This window comes from Bemisia tabaci, chromosome 9 (genome assembly GCF_918797505.1).
Source record: "Bemisia tabaci chromosome 9, PGI_BMITA_v3".
NCBI lineage: Eukaryota > Metazoa > Arthropoda > Insecta > Hemiptera > Aleyrodidae > Bemisia > Bemisia tabaci.
Genome location: NC_092801.1, coordinates 15223724 through 15239920, shown reverse-complemented (window position 1 = coordinate 15239920; position 16197 = coordinate 15223724). Strand labels below are relative to the sequence as shown.

General features: G+C 41.4%; 1 protein-coding gene across 1 annotated transcript in view; it reads left to right on the top strand.

Moving 5' to 3' along the window:
* The window catches only part of LOC109036998 (uncharacterized), a 57463-nt gene that overhangs the window by 39561 nt on the left and 1705 nt on the right, over positions 1-16197 (top strand). The window contains exons 10-13 of the mRNA XM_072304436.1: positions 5198-5496; positions 7105-7332; positions 12529-12786; positions 15894-16158. Coding sequence (XP_072160537.1) covers positions 5198-5496; positions 7105-7332; positions 12529-12786; positions 15894-16066 — 958 coding nt within the window. The 3' untranslated portion in view covers positions 16067-16158. The remainder of the gene's footprint in view (positions 1-5197; positions 5497-7104; positions 7333-12528; positions 12787-15893; positions 16159-16197) is intronic.

The following is a 16197-nucleotide window of genomic DNA, read 5'->3' as shown; positions in this document are numbered from 1 at the left end:
ATGATGTGATGAGCGCTCGCGCGCACCATAATCAGAATTTGCGGCGTCTGTTTTTTGCTGTTTTAGCGATTTCATCTGAAAGACATTAGACGAATTTTGAAGGAAACTCGCTTTCGAAAATTTGACACTCACAGCTCTCTTCGCTATCACGGCAGGAACGTTTACCAATCCGATTATGACCTCATCGTCATTATCGCGGCATTTTGGCTCGACCGATCAGGGGTCATCTATAAATTACGTGAGGCACTTGCTCCCATTTTTAGAACCTCCCTCCCCCTCTGTGAGGCACCGTAAGACATCCCTTGCCCCCCTGTAAAAATTATGTACGGCTTACGTACATGCCCACCTGGGCATGTATCTAGAGCGTTGTGGACAGGGCTCATGAATTGGACTGCATTTTGCAAAAAGGAACCACAAGCATTCCAATGTCGCTGAGATTGTGCAACTTGTTTCACCTTGCAAGTAGAAACTGATAATCTAAACTAGATTCATTCTTACTCCCAATAAACTATGAATTCAAGACGAAATTTACTTTCGGAAATTTAATTTTTTTAACGATTTCTCTAATTTTTTGCAAAGGAGTTAAGTTGCACAATCCTAGCAACATTGAAATGGTCTTGGTTCCTTTTTGCAAAATGCAATCCAATTAGTCGGCACCGGAAGAAACGCGTCGGCGCAGTGTGGATCGAGTCAATCAGAATGGTCGGATATGAAGTTTTTGACTGAAACTACAAATTATGGTGTTTAATTTGTCATATTTTAAATTCTAAGGGGTGCCCTTAGAAAAAAATTTCACGAGGAAACCAATGGAACCCCTTTTAGAACCTCAAAGTTTGGTATGAACGGAGTTATGAGCGTTTAAAGTCTCCGAAATTTGTCCGACCTCTCCTATTGACTCGATCCTCTGTGCGGCGGTTTCGTCACTGGCGCTTTATATTTCCCATTCATTCTGATTTCCCGAGCACTAACGAGCACACCCCATCTTTCCCCCTGCACATGTTCTGTTTGACAGAAATACGATCAATTGTTTGTCCTACAGGAAGTTTTTTGCTTCCCCTGAAAAATTGGCTTTTTGGACTTCCGCCCTTTCCGCAAGTCTCGATTCATTTATGGGTGGCCCCTCATTAAGGAAAATACGCTTACGATTCAGAGGCGTAGAAAGGGGGGGCCATGGGGGCCTGGCCCCCCCAGAATTGGAAATAGTATCATCTGCCCCCCCCCCCCCCCAGAAATTCTGGATGGTGCAAAAACACCTTCTTCAACGGCAAGTCTGTCGCCGCACACTGGATCGGGTAAATAGGAGAGGCCGGACAAAAGAGGTGTGTGAAAAAACGGCCAAAAATGCCTCAAGGCATTTTCGAATTTTGATCACTTGGGGTGATACAGTAGCTTTCAAGACACCCAAAACCGGTCGCCGTTTTGCTTAGAAGCGCCGGGTTGCGACGTTGTCATTTTTTAAAGTGGAAACCTTTAAAAATTCATATCTCCGCCGCATCTCAACCGATTTCAATGGTCGTTTATATGGTTCTTTGCAGAGATTTTTCATACACAAAATAGTGTCGCTATTTTTTTTTTCTTTTTTTTCAGGAGGGGGTCTGTAGGTATTTCCCCCGATTTTTTTTAACATTCAAACTAGATCGGAAGATCACCATCGCTTAAAGTATAATGTGAAAATCTTGGTAAATTAGCAACACCACCTTCTCCTGTACAATGAGAGCGTCGCTTTCAATATTTGTACACGTAAGAATAGTGCTTAAAAGAATCCCTTTTTTTAAAAGTTCTTTCTTTTAAATTTTGCCATTTTAAACCCTCCCACAATCCGCCGAGAAAAAAAAATATAATTAGCAACACTATTTTTTGTATGAAAAATCTCTGCAAAGAACCATATAAACGACCTAAGTGCCTCCCTAAGGTAAATAAAATCCTGAAACCTAAATGCCATTAGATAGCTCTATTTAAGAGGAACATTTTAAAAAAAAGTTCATTGAAATCGGTTAAAATGCAGCGGAATTATGCATCTTTAAGAGTTTTCACTTCAAAAAATGGCAACGTCGCACATCGGCAGCCGAAGGTGAAAATACGGCTCGTGTTGTACACCTTACTGCTCTGTGTAATTATTTCAACGTAAATTGAACGTAAGGGACCCCTAGTTCGCGAATGACTCAGTGATAACACGCATTCACATTGCGCAAAAGCGCATGTGACCAACTTTGAGCGGTCATATCTCGGGAACTAAACGTTTCCCCGGGATGATCTTGTGCTCGTTAGAAAGGTGAAAATCTGAACTTTCATTTAGACTGGTTTTTGTTTAGATTCCGTCGATTCCACGATCGTGGCAAAATAAAAACTAAATTTTTGTGTCTATCAAAAACTGCTAAAACCGCGTAAGTGCCACTTAAAGCCAAGTAAACCCCAAGAAACTATACATCACTAGAAAGCTCTATTTAAGAGAAACATTTTAAAAAAAAGTTCATTGAAATCGGTTGAGATGCGGCGGAGATATGAATTTTTAAAGGTTTCCACTTTAAAAAATGGCAACGTCGCAACCCGGCGCTTCTAAGCAAAACGGCGACCGGTTTTGGGTGTCTTGAAAGCTACTGTATCACCCCAAGTGATCAAAATTCGAAAATGCCTTGAGGCATTTTTGGCCGTTTTTTCACACACCTCTTTAGAAACTTTAAAAGCTTAAATCTCCGTTTATACAAAACGTTGAGGTTCTAAATGTGGTTTTAATGGTTTTCTCGTGAAATTTGCTTCTTGAAGCACCCCTTAAAATGTAAAATGTGACGAAATAAACGTAAAAATTTGCAGTTTCAGTCCAAAAATTCATGTCCGACCTCTCTGAGTGACTAGATCCACTGTGCGCCGTGGCCCATAAGAGTATGCCTCTGAATAGAATAACCTGTTGAATGCAGCAATTTCAAAGTATTTTAACCTTAAAATGCATAAAACTGGGTGATTTTTAGGCAGAGATTGAAGGAAGATTAGCGCCACAAGTGCCTCGAGATGCGCTCAAATAGAGTTAAAATTTCAAAACATTTCCGGGGGAGCCCCCCCCCCCCCCCCCCAGCAAAATGACTTAGCTACGCCTATGTACATACATATCAATCCGCTACCTCAGCGCACTAGAGCGCTCTGCGACTCCAAATCGCCATCGGAATCGATCCTCCCACAAACCATCGGGCAGATTACACCGTCTGATCTCTCCCTCAACTCCCTCTCGCCAACCTTTTACTGGACGTCCACGCCGCCTTCTTCCGGGAGGAACCCAATCAAATACCTTTCTGGGCAACCTACTATCTGCCATTCTTCGCACGTGTCCATACCAAACCAGCTGCCTGGTTTTGATATCGTGCTCAATATCTTCCTCAACTCCCATTATCTCACGCACTCGTTCATTACGAACGCGCTCTCTCCGCGAGATCCCTGCAGACCTTCGCCAAAAGTCCATTTCGGTTGCCCGTAAGATATCCTCGGATCTTTTCTTCAATGGGCCTGTTGCAAACTTTTGCTAGAGTAAAAATAAGAGTTGTTTCTTATACGAGGGGCGTTCAATAAGTAAGTATCCCCCCTCTCTAAAATCCATAAGAATGGACCAATTTTAAAAAACTTGGGCTCAAAATCTTTCTTAGGATATTTTGAGTTCAACAAAACAAACCGCAACAAAATCGGACTATGTGCGGCCGAACGCGAGCCGTTTGAACGCGCCGAGGTGCTCGACGCTCCCGCCGAATCTGCGAGGATTTGAAGTCCGCTACAGGAGAAGAGCTTCTCTGCCAAAGCCTCAGTCGTTCATCACTGACGAAAAATCAAAGAAATTTTTGTAGAATAAGGGGCTTCCCTCACTTCTCCACATAACCAGCTCGATCCAAGAAAGTCTGATACTGAGACTAAGACTAAGAGAACAGCTTTCGGATGCCTCGTGCGTGGAAGTCTTTCAGCTGACCGCGGATGAAAGAGTGGACGGCTAAATTGACCTCTTCCACTGATTCAAAATTAACTCCTCCAAGTTCAGATTTCAGGAACGGGAATAAATGGTGGTCTGGTTTGCCATTTATCATCGTATCTGAAATCTGAACTCGGAGGAGTCAATTTGGAATCAGTGGAAGAGGTCAATTTAGCCGTCCACTCTTTCATCCGCGGTCAGCTGAAAGACTTCCACGCACGAGGCATCCAAAAGCTGTTCTCTTAGTCTTAGTCTCAGTATCAGACTTTCTTGGATCGAGCTGGTTATGTGGAGAAGTGAGGGAAGCCCCTTATTCTACAAAAATTTCTTTGATTTTTCGTCAGTGATGAACGACTGAGGCTTTGGCAGAGAAGCTCTTCTCCTGTAGCGGACTTCAAATCCTCGCAGATTCGGCGGGAGCGTCGAGCACCTCGGCGCGTTCAAACGGCTCGCGTTCGGCCGCACATAGTCCGATTTTGTTGCGGTTTGTTTTGTTGAACTCAAAATATCCTAAGAAAGATTTTGAGCCCAAGTTTTTTAAAATTGGTCCATTCTTATGGATTTTAGAGAGGGGGGATACTTACTTATTGAACGCCCCTCGTAGATAATGCCTCAAAAATTACGATGAGCGCATCGGCAAAGTCTGAAATGCACTCATAACTTCACAGTCTGCGTAAGAAATTTGCGGTTTTTTGAGCTTCCCGCTTCAAAAACGATACTACGGCACAGGTGAACATTTTGTAAGAGGAGTCGTTCCATCGTCGGCAATACTCATCATGGCCGACGTCAATCCGCCAAAACACGTGTGATGGGACGAGATAACACCTGAACTGAATTAGACCAGATAACAATCGGCGTGTTAACGTTCATATTTTCCACGCCTGAATAATTGATTGACCTTGAACTCTCCTGGAATTACGCGCGGAACTGCGCGCAAGCGTCGGCCATGATGAATATCGCCGACGACGGAGCGACTCCTCTAACAAAATGCTCACCTGTGCCGTAGTATCGTTTTTGAAGCGGAAAGCTTAAAAAAACGCAAATTTCTTACGCAGATTGTGAAGTTATGAGTGCATTTCAGACTTTGCCGATGCGCTCATCGTGATTTTTGAGGCATTATCTATAAGAAACAACTCTTATTTTTGCTCTAGCAAAAGTTTCCAACAGGCCCATTGCCAGACCTCACTCCCGTACGTAATTATGCTCTTCACGAATTATGCTACGCCTATGTTACGATGGTATTATTTGCAGGTGCGACGCGATCCAGAACGAGGACAGCGAGCTCCGGCGTGTGGTGAGCGGCGGGACGGCGACGCAGGACTCGAACCGGCCGGCCGTGCGGAGCTTCCTGCGCTCCACGGGGCTGCCCCTCATCCGCTTGCTCCGGCTCAAGAGGATCCCGGAGACGGTGGATGACTTCTTCCTCGGCCTCGTCCGCGGCGCCGCCGACGCCCCCGCCCACGAGACCGCCAACCGCACCGACATCGTCCAGCACCTCGTCAACGCCCAGCGGCAGGAGCAGCAGGCTCTCCAATCTCAAAACAAAGCTGGTAACCCCATCGGTTAAAATCTCTAGAACAGCAGCCCGTGACAATCATAGAGTACATAGAGTCGTAATGTAAATGGGAGAGCTGGCGCCATGTTCTGCTCGACGAATTCCGAGCCCGGTGTGCGCCGAGTTCGGGTCGCTTTTTCGATACATTTTCGATCCAAAATGGCGGTGTGGAATACGTGGTAATTCCTATCTCCTTCGTTGTTGTTGTTGTTGGTTTGTTGTTGTTGTTGTTGTGTTGTCGTCATCGGATGGCCTGGTACCCGTGTATCGCAAACAATCGATTATGTATAAAAAAAGTGACCCGGCGTCACACAGGAGTTTCGGAATTCGGGACATGGAAAATGCTTAAAAGTGGCGCCAGCTCTCCTAATTACATTACGACTCTATGTACTCTATGGTGACAATGGGGATATCAAAAACATAGGAGAAAAACGGGAAACGAGGCTAAAAATTATACACAAAAAACCCGAGTCGTTTCGGCCCATAACTGAGCTATCTTCGGTCGGAAGAATAGGAATAAAATATAAAAATTCCAAGTAGAGACCTGCAGACTACATGATCAATGTGGTCATGTAGTCTGTAATGTCGCGTCTGCCACAGTCTTTGATAAGACCTAGGCACCGTTGGCTATCAGACGGCCGTGGAACCTGGAGTACCTTTATAGACAGAGTATGGCCAATTGAGGAGCTTTCCGGAAAAAGGGCACATACCGAAAAAACGCATTTAAAGTTTTCATTCTTACCTTCTGAGCACTGATGATGACATACATCGGAACTGGGGCTCTCATATCAACGCTCATACACCCTAGAACGAATAACGATCATTGGTAAAACTTACACTTCTTTCAGTATTGTGGGAGGAATTTTTTAAAAATTTCCGTTATGTGCCTTTTTTCCGGAAATGGATCGGTGGTCATTGGTTTTGGATTTTAAAGCTGAATTTTCGAGTCTTTAACGAGTTTCTAAACGAAAATGAATGATTTCGATGAATTAATAAATAATAATTTCGATCGCGAACGCGCAGATGGATCATCTTCGACCATTGTTAATGAAAAAGACAGCGAAACACGCGAAAAACTCGAAAAATTCGAACTCACTGTAAGAGACTTAAAAATTGAATTACTAATAAATACAAAAATTCACGTGTGACCGGCGCAACGCGTTGACAATCACTGCAACCCAATGATATTGCATTGATTAGCAGGATCAGTGCGATGCATCTGAGGGATCCTAATCAGTACCCTTCACCTGTCTACCTGCCTGCGCGCTATCTCCTCAACGTCGCGGCGAGAATGCAGCCAACCTATATGAATTTCAATTATCCAGATACGATTTACTAATATTATTGTTACGAACCGTCGTTTATCTTAAGCACGTGTTTGACTCAGTTTTTGCATAGATTTACTCAATTTTGCGGAAGAATGCTCATTTCTGTACATTCTTGGGCATCTTGGTTAGAATTGGAATCTGCAGACTGGCAGTGAAATTTTGTGTGTCAGAAGTTGGTTAGAAGGGTGGCTGCACTTTTGGGCCCCAAGCTCTCCATGAAGCGATCCGTCCATACTCTCGCTATACAGGTACTCAAGTACACATGTGTGTTTCAGAGCCCCTTATGACGGAGTCGATCGTAGCATCGCAAGCGTTTGTGCTGTTCGTCGCTGGTTTTGACACGACCTCTGGCACGCTGGGCTATTGCTTGTACGAGCTCTCGTTGCATCCAGAGATAATGGAAAAATGCAGGAACGAGGTCAAGTCTGTTTTAGAAAAGAACGGAGGGACCATTTCCTACGACTGTCTCAAAGATATGACCTACTTGCAGTGCGTTATTGACGGTAAGATCAATTTCAACATCAACAACATGTGCGTAACAGTTGCACAATCTTAGAGACAACTGGACAGCATTATTTTGCAATATAGAAATAAGATTCCTATACAGCTCATCGATAGAAACACCCATTTGCATAGGAAACTAATGGCGCTTATGTTGTTTCTAAGATGAGTCAAATGCTGTAGTTCCTAATTGTAAAATGTAGTAGTCTAACTAATGGTGCCTAACAGATGTTGAACTTCCTTTCCCCGTGGGCTGGTCGTTGAAATTGATACGCAAAGCGTTAGATAAAGAGGACGTAAGGAGTATGGAGCGATCCTATTGGTTTAAATGGGTGGTTCTTATATACTAAGGGAGAAAATGATGGACTCACTAAAGAGTCTCGGTTGGTTGCTGTTAGTTGGTCTATTTACCTACCTGATTTGTCCATTGCAACCACCCGCTTACACGCCAATAGGATCCCTCCATAACCTTTTTGTCATCTTAGTCTATAACTTAGTCTACCAATTTCAACAATTAGTCCGCGGGTAAAAAAGGATCATTCAACATCATACATTTTAACATTAATGAGATGTCAGAATATATCTTCTCTGTGTTTTATGTAAAACAGAAGGGCATCGGTGTGATGCCCAGCACCAAACACTCAGACATCGTTTTATTGGACTAATATAAAAAAAATGATGTCAAATTGATATTAGAATGAGACGAATGTGTCGTCAGCCGGTGTAACGCTAGAGGGATCCACAATAAAATCAGAGTGACATCAAAATTATATCGATTTTTTCCATGAGGCAGTTTGGTGTTCGATTGACGAGGTTTTAATAACTTTACCAAGAATTTGTTATTTGTTATTGACCGTACTTACAGTCACTCCTCAGCCGGCTCCTTTGAAAGGAGCCGGCTAGGGAAAGGAGTCCTTTCCCTAGGGATCCCTGGTAAAAATTGGCAGTATAGAATCTGTGATCCAAAATACAATAGACCTACAGCCGGCTGTGAGATTTCCAATAGCTCCTATAGCCGGCAACACAATTTTTTATAGCCTTTTATAGCCGATGGCGATTAAGCAATAACAGCCTGGCGATAAAGTGTATGCTAAACATTACTAACTAGCGGAAAGCCCGTGACTGAAGTCACGGGTCTAGATGCTTCATAAAAAATTATTAATTTAATAACGGGGAGCATTAAGCCGATATTGTTTCGGGGATGATGTACCACTATTCGACCACATGGGCGCTTGTTTTGCATGAGTGAGCGTGCCATTTCACGACGATAGCACTATTCGACCACGCGGAAGCTCCTGTTGCCTACACTGAAATTGAAGGCGAAATGAAATGACGTTAATTTAATCTTCTCTAGTTTGATGAAATGCTATTTTTCAAAAACGTTCTTGGAAAACGAATTAGGATGAACTTAGATTAGACGGGATAAATGCAGTATTATGCTTATCAATCCTCATTCATCTGGAAAATGGTGGAAATTTGGTATTACGGACGTTTAAGGTGGAATGCGATTGAAACTCTGGGTCCTGGAGATACGTGGTTTCGCACTTCAGTCGGTGCGATACGGACATCCATCAAGTTGAGAGAGGAAAGTCATAATGCCTTCAATTTTATACATACATATTTTTGGGCAAAATGAGAGACGACGTTTCTCCATTTGCGACATTGCAGTCTCCCTTAGAAATTGTATTTTTCCTTCGAGAAACTGGTCAACATAAAACTTAAATTCTCCATGATTTTTCGTATTCGATAGCAGAAGATTTGGTTGAAGATTTAAATTCGTAAATTTGGATTTTCTCATGGAAGAGATGAAATAAGAACGGAAATGTTGAAACACCGCAATGGAGATACGTGGTTTCGCACTTCAGTCGGTGCGATACGGACATCCATCAAGTTTAAAACAAATGCATCAAGTCCCCGTCACCGCCGACATACGCGTTTGTCGATCGAATCAACTACAGGTGGTACGAGCAGGGAGTCAAAACGCCTTCAATTTTTTGAACGCAATACGGACATCCGTCGAGGTTGTATAGTTGTATCAAGGCGCCGTTGCAAACGCGTCCCATTGTTTATCGGCACAGACGAATATAAGTTGAGAGAGGAAAGTCATAATGCCTTCAATTTTATACATACATATTTTTTGGCAAAATGAGAGACGACGTTTCTCCATTTGCGACGTTGCAGACTTCCTTAGAAATTGTATTTTTCCTTCGAGAAACTGGTCAACATAAAACTTAAATTCTCCGGGTTGTCGTGGAAAAGAAACGAACATATCAAACACAGCAAATACAGCAAAAACTTTAAACACGACAAACATCCCTTTTATCCCGGTTAATATCAATACATCCCGTTTAATCCCTATCTATATCCTATTTTACCCGTATCTATTCTGGTTTATTCTATCTATCCCGTTTTAAATTGATTATGCCACTTTCCCATCATGTTCCATATCGGACAATATACCAAAAATCGATAAACACAGATCAATATATCGAAGGGCGGGATAACCCTACCTATCCTGTTTTATCCTTAGCTACCCCGTTTCACGCTGATTATTCTCCTTTTCTTAAAATTCCTACCTTTTATCCCGGTGAATATCGATTAATTCCGATTTATCCCTGTCTGTGCTGCTTTATATCGAACGATATATCGAGGATCTATATACAATACAATATTTTATCCCTATGAAGGAAACCCCGAAAAAATTGTGGTAGGGGAGCAAGACGGAGGCATGGGGGAGTATAATTTATAAGAAAAATATAAATATAAATAAAATTAGTGGGGGGGGGGGCTGCAGGAGTTAGAAAAATGAGCTGGAAGGGGAGGGGGTAGAATAAATGCTGGCAAGAAATTAGAACTAACCTAGCTAGGATTTATTAAAAAAAAAAAAAAAAAAAAAAAAAAAAAAAAAAAATAGTATAAAATCCAACATAAAATCCGCTGACTCGGTCGGGAAATAGAAATAGGTAAAACATCAGCTGATAGCAAGCAAAGGTTACCAAAGAATGGAACTTTCATATGTACAGTTTAGTGGAAAACAGCGTAAGTATGGTACTTACGTTAATTACCGTTTATAAGTAAGCGGTAAAAGCGATTTAACCGAAAATCTATACAGTTCTTCATAAGACCAAAATGGACAAAATTGCAAAATTTGAAGAAGCTAACGTAAATCTAACGATAGTTATCGTGAACGAAAGAATTGACGACATAGTTCGGGTAACTATTATAGGTGGGATGGGACGTGAACGAAAGAATTGACGACATAGGTCGGGTAACTATTATAGGTGGGATGGGATTACGGATGCTAGGACTTAGTGAGTTTTTGGACTACCGCTCTCTTTTTGGGCCGCAGTATCTTGATTTAATTTGCGAGGAAAGCTCCGTCCTTTTGAAGGATGCCTGACATTCCTAAGATGTTGGAGCGCTTTCAATTTCGTATGATACTGTGCGATACCTCTGGTGTGAAATAGTTGCTTCAAGCGCCGCGGTACGCTGCGCTGCGGCGGGCGGGCAGCCAGCGCTGAACGCGCATTGGCGCCTGCAAACCTAACAGGGATACTTCACGCATTGCGCAATGCGTGAAGTATCCCTGTTAGGTTTGTAGGCGCCGGTGCGCCGCCGCTCCGCTTTGTGTTAGGCTCTTATATTTAATCTCGCGGAGTCAGCGTTTTTCAACTCATGACTCTGAAATGTTTTCACACTCTGTATGGATTATTCTCATTTTAATTGATGAAAAAAAATATGTAGTAAAGGAAAATATAATGTGCGTTTTGTAAATATTAAGGTGATTCCGTTCAAACTTAAGGATTTACAAAGCACAATAATTTCTACTCAATTTCTTATAGCCTTTTATAGCCGATGGCGAAAAAGCAACAGCCAGGCGATAAAGTGTAAAGCCCGGCGATAGTAACTATAGCGCGGCTGTATAATTTTTTATCGCTTCGTGTAGCCCGGCCGTATGATTTTTTCCACTTTCTACAGCCAGCTATATGATTTTCAATCGCCCTCTTCAGTCGGCTATAAGAACTCCTATGGTATTTTGAAACGCAGCTCCTATCGCCAATTTTTACCAGGGATACCTCACATGGTTTAAATTGCCATTCAGGTATGGGTTCAAGGATGTCCTTCAGATCGCGTTATAAAGGGACTATTTTCAGAAACCTACCTACGGTAGAATTCGACTATTTTCAGAGACCTATAGCAGAATTCGACACTTTTATTTCAAAGACAAGTGCTCGCGAGGAATAAAATTGCCTTCCAACTGCGAAAATTAAAGGAAAAAAGAAAAAATAACGAATGCTGCAGTTTAAGGTAGAATTGTAACTACGGCAAAAAAGAGAACAAAATAATGGATTTTTTTTTTGCACTGAGAAATTATCATTATTCTAGGCAAGGTAGTTTCTGAAGAGCAACTCTTGAATTTTACTTGGAATCCGTTCAGACTTTCCTTTTTATGAGTTTCAGGGTAGCTTGAAACGTAAGAGAGAGATAAAAATTGGAAATTTCAGTGAAATATTTCATGAAATTTCACGAGGCTGTGAATTATTTTATATTTTCGGGGGCTAGAATATGCAACCCGCGCTCAAACACATAAAAATGGAAGAAAGTCAAAATATTCACACTTTGCGAAACATGAAAAGGGACCAGTATTTTTCAATATCTTTCATAAAGTTCTGAAATTCCACGAAATATTTCACGCGATATTTCAAGATTTTATACTTCATAAAGTTGTGCTACGCTGAACGCTGATGAGTTTTATGGGTATGTTTCCTAATCACAGAACTTTAATCATACCGTCAGGAGACTCTATATACATAGAAAAAAAAGTAGGTGTTTGCATTTCGGGCATCTTGGAATTTTTTTGATGACGTAGGTCGGCACGGCGACTTTTATCATCGATTTTCTTGGAAATGGTGTAGTTTATGGGAAAAATGCATACTACTTAAAATCTTTTGAATTTATATCATGAGTTGATTTAAGCGAAAAAATCGGACGTTATGGTCCGTTTTTCATACTTCGAATTCCGGATTTTGCTGACCAGGGTGTACCTACCTACGTCACAGGGTACACAATCCTCAAGATGCAAACACCCCCTTTTTCCTCTATGCTCTATATAGAGCTTTCGTCCTCCATTAGAAAAGCCGAGTGACAATGCCAAGTGTGCGAGTGATACAGCCCTCACTCCGGTCGTTTTGTTTTAGAAACCCTCCGAAAGTACGCCATTCTGGGCTGGCTGGACAGACTTTGCGGGGAAGACTATAAAATAGAAACGCCTAGTTTGTCATATACGATTAAAAGGGGGACCAGGTGCTTGATCCCCGCCCATGCACTGCATCGAGACCCGAAATATTTCCCTGATCCGGAGAGATTCGACCCGGACAGATTTAACGAGGAGAACAAACACAAAATCGTGCCCGGAACGTATCTACCTTTCGGCGACGGACCTCGGATCTGTATGGGTAAGTCAGCCAGGAAATTATTGACCAGTAGCAGTAGACAAGGTATGAATCGAAGCGTTCTGCTAAATGTTTCCTAAACAAAATGTCACGTGTACCAGTAAAACATTACATGATCTGACCGCACTTTTGCCAACCCTAGTAGCAGAACAAATTTTTGTTTTTCTGAAAAAAAGTATAAAAAAAAACATATCTGTTATCTGAATGATCGTTTTATATAAAAAAATTGTAACGCTTATGTAAAAAAAAATCAAAGTTCAGACCTGGCCGTAATATATGAAAAATGATAAAAGCTAGATAAGGTACTTTTTTTATACACAAATGTTTTACTTTTTTATATATAACGCATGCACACGAAAGTGTTAAAAGTGAACATTTTATGTAACGATTATATAAAAAAATAGGTAATCATTTTCGTGAGCTTTTCGCGAATTAGAAGAATTTTTAGTATGTTCGCGAAAAGCTCACGAAAATTATAACATTTTTTATATAATGGTTACATAAAAATGTTCACTTTTAACACTTTTGTATGCATGCGTTGTATAAAAAAAATTAACTTTCGAACATAATATTTATCTTTTCCTTCTATGGTTCTGCTACTAAGGAGTAGACAAGGTATAAATCTAAGCGTTCTGCTAAATGTTTCCTAAACAAAATGTCACGTACCAGTAAAACATTACATGATCTGGCCGTACTTTTGCCAAACCGAACAGCGTGAAATTGATTGCCGTACTTTTGCCGTACTTTTGCCAATTTGCCGTACTTTTGCCGTACTTTCAGCCTGCTGAGGCAGGTGGGAAATAGAGGGTGTAATCGTTAGTTGAGGACCGTTGGAATGAATGGGAATGGAACAGTTGCGCTGGTCACAGAATCGTCATTTGGTGCTAGATTCTTGTAGATCAGCTGAAAATAATAAGCTCTGTCCAGACAGCAACTTTCTGCGTTCAGAAACCGAGAAATCGCCCTTTGAGAAATTCGGATTATCTGCCGTGATAGCGAAGAGCGAGCCGTAAGTGCAAAATTTTCGAAATCGAGTTTTCTTCAAAATTCGTCTAAACTCATTTAGATGAAATTACTGAGACAGCTAAAACAGCAAAATTCATCCTAATTTAATGAAAACAAGACGTATGAGAAAGCCGTAAGTGCACAAAAAATGACATAGTTTTTTTCAGGACAGCCGTAGGTGCATGAGAGCCAATGAAAACAGTGCTTTCCAGTAAAGTGCCGCCCTCTTCTGCCAATTTCCAACCTGAAAATGTGTTTGTTGTGCGTCCAAAACGCAACCACGAAAGCATACAGAGGATAATGGCACTGGCTGTCTTGCCTAGCAATATAACCTAGCATGAAAATGAAAAATACCCTTTTTGTGTAATGGAAATAAAGTCAGTCGATTTTTAATCATCCATACGATTTCTAGGAGTCTTCCGGACGATTAGTGGCAATTTGACAAAGAACGGAGGCTTCTTTCAATTAAATGTTCTTGTCAGAAGTTTCTGAACCCGTTTTCTCAAAATTTCACTTTTGCACTTACGGCTCTCTTCGCTATCACGGCAGTTATGACGTCATCCACCGCGGTAGTGACAACCTTGGTTTCTTCCACCCTCCTTTCATCAGTCGATGTGACTTGTCTTTGGATGTGACGCTCATTTGCACTACTCGTTCAACGTGAAACTCGGATGAAAGCGAGGTGGAAGAAACCACAGGTGTCACCACCGTGGTGGATGACGTCAAAACCCGGACTTTTCAAAGCGTAATATCTCGGTTAATATTGAACGTAGAGAGTTGCTGTTTGGATAGATCTTATAATTTTTAGCTAATCCACACGAATCAAGCATCAAAACGCGATTCTGTGACCAGCGCACTGACCCACTGGGTCAGTCTCCGTTGTCGCTCTTGCTTGGCTTGAACTCATGAGCCCTGTCCACAACGCTCTTTTCCCATTCCCACGGCTCATGGGTGCCGCATTCAGTTGGCACGCACTGAAAAAAAATTCTCGGCGTTTTTACCATGGTCCGTTGGTATCTTTACCATCTCACTTTTTTTTACCAATTATTGGTAATTTTACCAAGACAGACTCGTAAGCTTACTTAAAAACCGGTATTTTCACTGTTTTTTCAGGTAAGAATACCACTTTTATTGGTAATCAATTCCCGGTAACTTTGCCATTTTATCTCGGTAATTCTACCACAGTCGATAAAAAATATTGGCGTTTTTACCAAGGTCCAGTAAAATTACCGAAAAAGTCAATAATTTTACCGAGATTTCTCGGTAAAATTACCAATTCCATAAATGGTAATTTTGCCAAGAAAAAACTGGGATCAAATAGAACCCTGAATTCTTGGTAATTTTACCCTTTTCTTAGTAAATACACCGAGATTTTTTTTTCAGTGCGTAGTTCCGTTTGACAGAATGTAAAATCCGGCTTTTCCATTTCTCCAAAGGGAATCACGCCCACTTTAATGTTGTTTCTTATGCAGCTTTTACAGCACACCCCATATTTCCACTCGTCAATAGTTCCGTTTGGCAGATATACGTCCATTTACACAACGAAAATCACTGATATCGATTCCTAGTATTCTCAGTTTACATCGGTTACGGGAATTTTGAGTGGGTCTGTTGAACGCAAGAGATACAGGCAACTGAATATACATAAAAAACTTCGGTCAAATATGCGTCTATTCCTCTCCTCGCACATGAAAAAACAACAAAAGTCGAAACTATCTTCAGAATCAAAGAATGATGTCTCATTCATGTTATCTGCAGTTAATGAGCAACAATTGACACATCATGTTATATTTAAACAAACATGAGTGAAAAATGAAAGGAGATAGCGCTTCGACTGAGGAGTACATCACTCTCATCATTTTCCCGCCACTGCGGCGCGTTTGAAATTCCTTCATTGGACCATTTAAAAGCGGGCTTGGTTGTGAGAGATTTTGCCTCCGGAAATACATATGAAATAAATCACCACGTAATCTCCTCACCTGGTACTTACTGAATACCAATTTAAAAAAAAAAAAAAAAAAAAAAAAAAAAAAAAAAAAAAAAAAAAAAAAAAAAAAAAAAGGTTTAGCGAACCATTTTTACTGACAGTTTGGTATATTTTCCAGGGATGCGATTCGCTCACATGGAAATGAAGACTGCGCTTGCTTTCTTGATTACGAGATACGACTTCGAGCCGACCGAAAGGACGACTGTTCCTCTGAAGTTCTACAGGAAATCTTGGTTGTCCATGCCTGAAAGCGGAATTTGGCTCAGGTTGAAAAGGAGGCCTGCTGCTTAGACGAAATGCACCAATCAGAGCTTCGTGTTGCATTTCCTAAATCGTCGCTCCTAATCTAAAGAACGTCTCAATTTTTCTTCGAAAAAAATGGGTGAGATGTCCCACTGGCTTTTTTCCTAAGGGTGTTTGTC